We start from the raw sequence: 2500 nt of genomic DNA, 5'->3' as shown, positions 1-2500 counted from the left end.
CAAACCGTCATACCGACTATTGAGTATGACTTTACCCAGAACTTTAACATCAACAACCACAAGTAGAGAACAGGGACCTCTTGTGGCAAGCAAACTTTCAGGAAGTTAATGGTAAATGGGGTATAGTGATTAAGTATCCAGAAGCATATGTTGTTGTAGTTTGAGACGGGGCCTGTCGCTTCTGCCGCTTTGACTCAACCCAGACTCAACACCGCTAGCTTTCGATGGAGACCAGCAAATGATATTTCCCACGACAAAGCAAGAGGCACATCCGCATCGCAAACAGTCCTACTGTGCGCAGTGGTAGAGCATAAATAAAGCTAATCGCAGAGAGAAGCCAATCGGCTTCGGCCGAGAACAGAATTTTTGTGTTTATCCTGTTGAAAGTCCTTGTCCGTTGTTGACTATCTATAGGAGGCCTTTCCGAAAAAAAAATTTCCTCTCATTTGATGCTTCCTGCATTTATACTTCTTTTTGTTCTTTGTTTCGATTAGATAATGGATCTCGTGGACCCCTGGACCAACTGACTATCTTCAAATGCTTTTCAAAATCGAAATTGTTGTTTCACTCTTAAATTAAATGGGATCGTCTTTAGGGTGACGAATCGCTTCCATGGCCTACTGAGACGTGGGTGTGTACAGCCAAAAGATCCGGAAGGCTGGAGATCGGATCTAGAGGTGGACATGCTGATGGATGTGATGAAAGGAGAGGGCTAGTCGCAAAGCAAAGGACGTGAGCAAAGCGATCTCAGACGAAATATCGAGAGAAAGAAAGAGTGTGCGGCAAATTTCCGCACGTGGAGGAAATCTACTCCGGCGGTGCGAGGGCTACGCTGTCCGAGAGCTGTGAGCGAAGATCCACGCGCGGAGTACCGCTACTAACCCGTTTTCTCAATAGAGCGAAAGCGGACGGCGGTGAAAATAGTGCAAAATTAAAAACAAACAAAACTAAATTCGAAAGAGAAGAGAATCGCGAAACGGCGGGATGCGTGCGGTGAGATTATCGCGATTTTGTTTACGTTGAAGCGGCGGGCCTAGAGCAAAGGGATGATTAAGGAGAAGAGGGCAGGAGGGTTAGGATCATAAAGCCATCGGGAGCAGCATGCGCAGCTACGGGAGGAATCCTGTGCCGTCAGCAAAATTCGAGGCCTTTTTAGAATCCTGGCCTCGATCGCAGCCATTATGTGAAAGGGTGTTCGTTAGCGAGTGAGGTAGCACGCACACACAAGAGCAAACAGCGTGTTTGCCTCTCGCTCGCTCTGCCGCGGGAGAGCGAGATGGTAGAAGAAGAAGATTCTCAACTCCTGAGCATGCTGGCCTAAACGCAGCTCGGCTAAAACGGAGCAAAGAGCGAGAGCAGCGAGCATTAAATTGGTGAGCGTAGTGCGAGTTGGTCGATTTTGTGCCTCGCGGGAACCAAACTTCTTCAGCAGCAAAATCAGCAACAACATCAGCAGTAGCAGCATCAGCAGCATCAATAGCGCTAGAATTCGGAGTTTGCGGGGGTTCAAGAGTCGTCTACTCGCGTGATCCCGCCGCCGTGTGCTCAAAGAAGGGTGCGTGCTCGCGGGAGCGGAAGCGAGAGCCAGAGAGAGAGGAGCAGATTGAGAAAAAGGGTGAAGAGAGAGAGAGAGAAAGAGAGGCTAGTACGTTGAAGAAGACGAGGAGGAGTAGGAGGAGGCAAGAGGAAAGTTTTCGGAGTGAAAAAAGAAGGTACCAGTGTGCGCTGCTGTGGCCTGTGCTCCTTGATGAGGTAGATAATTAGGCCCGTGAACGACGTTCTGTGCGTAGAGTGATTCGTGAAAATCGTGAATTTCCTAGCCAAGCAGCTAGCAGCAGCTAGCAGTAGGAGCACAAAGCACATACGCACACATAGCCCGCAGGCCAGAGTGAGAAGTTGCGTGAGCGAAAAGTGAGCGGAGCGTGAGAAAAAGGAGGTGGTTCCTTCGGAAAACAGGACAGGCCACAAGAAAAACAGAGGAAAAACGCAGGAGCGGGTGCCAGATCATGTCGCTCCCCATTAACTCTCTATACAGCCTGACGTGGGGCGATTATGGGACATCGCTGGTGTCGGCCGTCCAGCTGCTGCGCTGCCACGGTGACCTGGTCGACGTGACGCTGGCCGCCGGAGGCCGCAGCTTTCCAGCGCACAAGATCGTCCTATGTGCGGCAAGTCCGTTCCTGTTGGACTTGCTAAAGGTAAGAGATGACACGCGCCGTCCCAGCTCGCGGATCGACGGAGATTCCCTTGGTGGTGTGCCGCCTCTCGAAGTTAAATATAGCGCGCTCGCCGCGAGTCAAGATGAGAAAACTCCCCCTCTCCCTTGCCCCGTGAGTGGTGAGAGCAAAGAGGAAAACGCTCTGTGTGGAAATGTGCTTGCGTCCGGAGGAAAATGCCATTTCGGAAACATCGAATTTGATGAACACCCCGAAGTCTACTGGGATGAGTTGCATTATTAATGAAAAAGGATTGACACGATTGCGATTTGATTGATGCGCAC

At 50.4% G+C, this 2500-nt stretch overlaps 2 protein-coding genes across 2 annotated transcripts in view; both read left to right on the top strand.

Moving 5' to 3' along the window:
- LOC125957486 (ubiquitin-like-conjugating enzyme ATG3) overlaps positions 1-363 on the top strand; it is a 1852-nt gene extending 1489 nt beyond the window's left edge. Inside the window, exon 5 of the mRNA XM_049690228.1 lies at positions 1-363. This exon is cut by the window's left edge and continues 97 nt beyond it. Within this exon, the coding sequence (XP_049546185.1) occupies positions 1-66 (66 nt within the window). The 3' untranslated portion in view covers positions 67-363.
- A 975-nt stretch (positions 364-1338) lies between these two features.
- The window catches only part of LOC125957480 (transcription factor GAGA), a 4223-nt gene continuing 3061 nt past the window's right edge, over positions 1339-2500 (top strand). Inside the window, exon 1 of the mRNA XM_049690222.1 lies at positions 1339-2198. Coding sequence (XP_049546179.1) covers positions 2007-2198 — 192 coding nt within the window. The 5' untranslated portion in view covers positions 1339-2006. The remainder of the gene's footprint in view (positions 2199-2500) is intronic.

Source organism: Anopheles darlingi, chromosome 3 (assembly GCF_943734745.1).
Source record: "Anopheles darlingi chromosome 3, idAnoDarlMG_H_01, whole genome shotgun sequence".
Taxonomy (NCBI): domain Eukaryota; kingdom Metazoa; phylum Arthropoda; class Insecta; order Diptera; family Culicidae; genus Anopheles; species Anopheles darlingi.
This window is presented reverse-complemented; position numbering and strand designations above follow the sequence as displayed.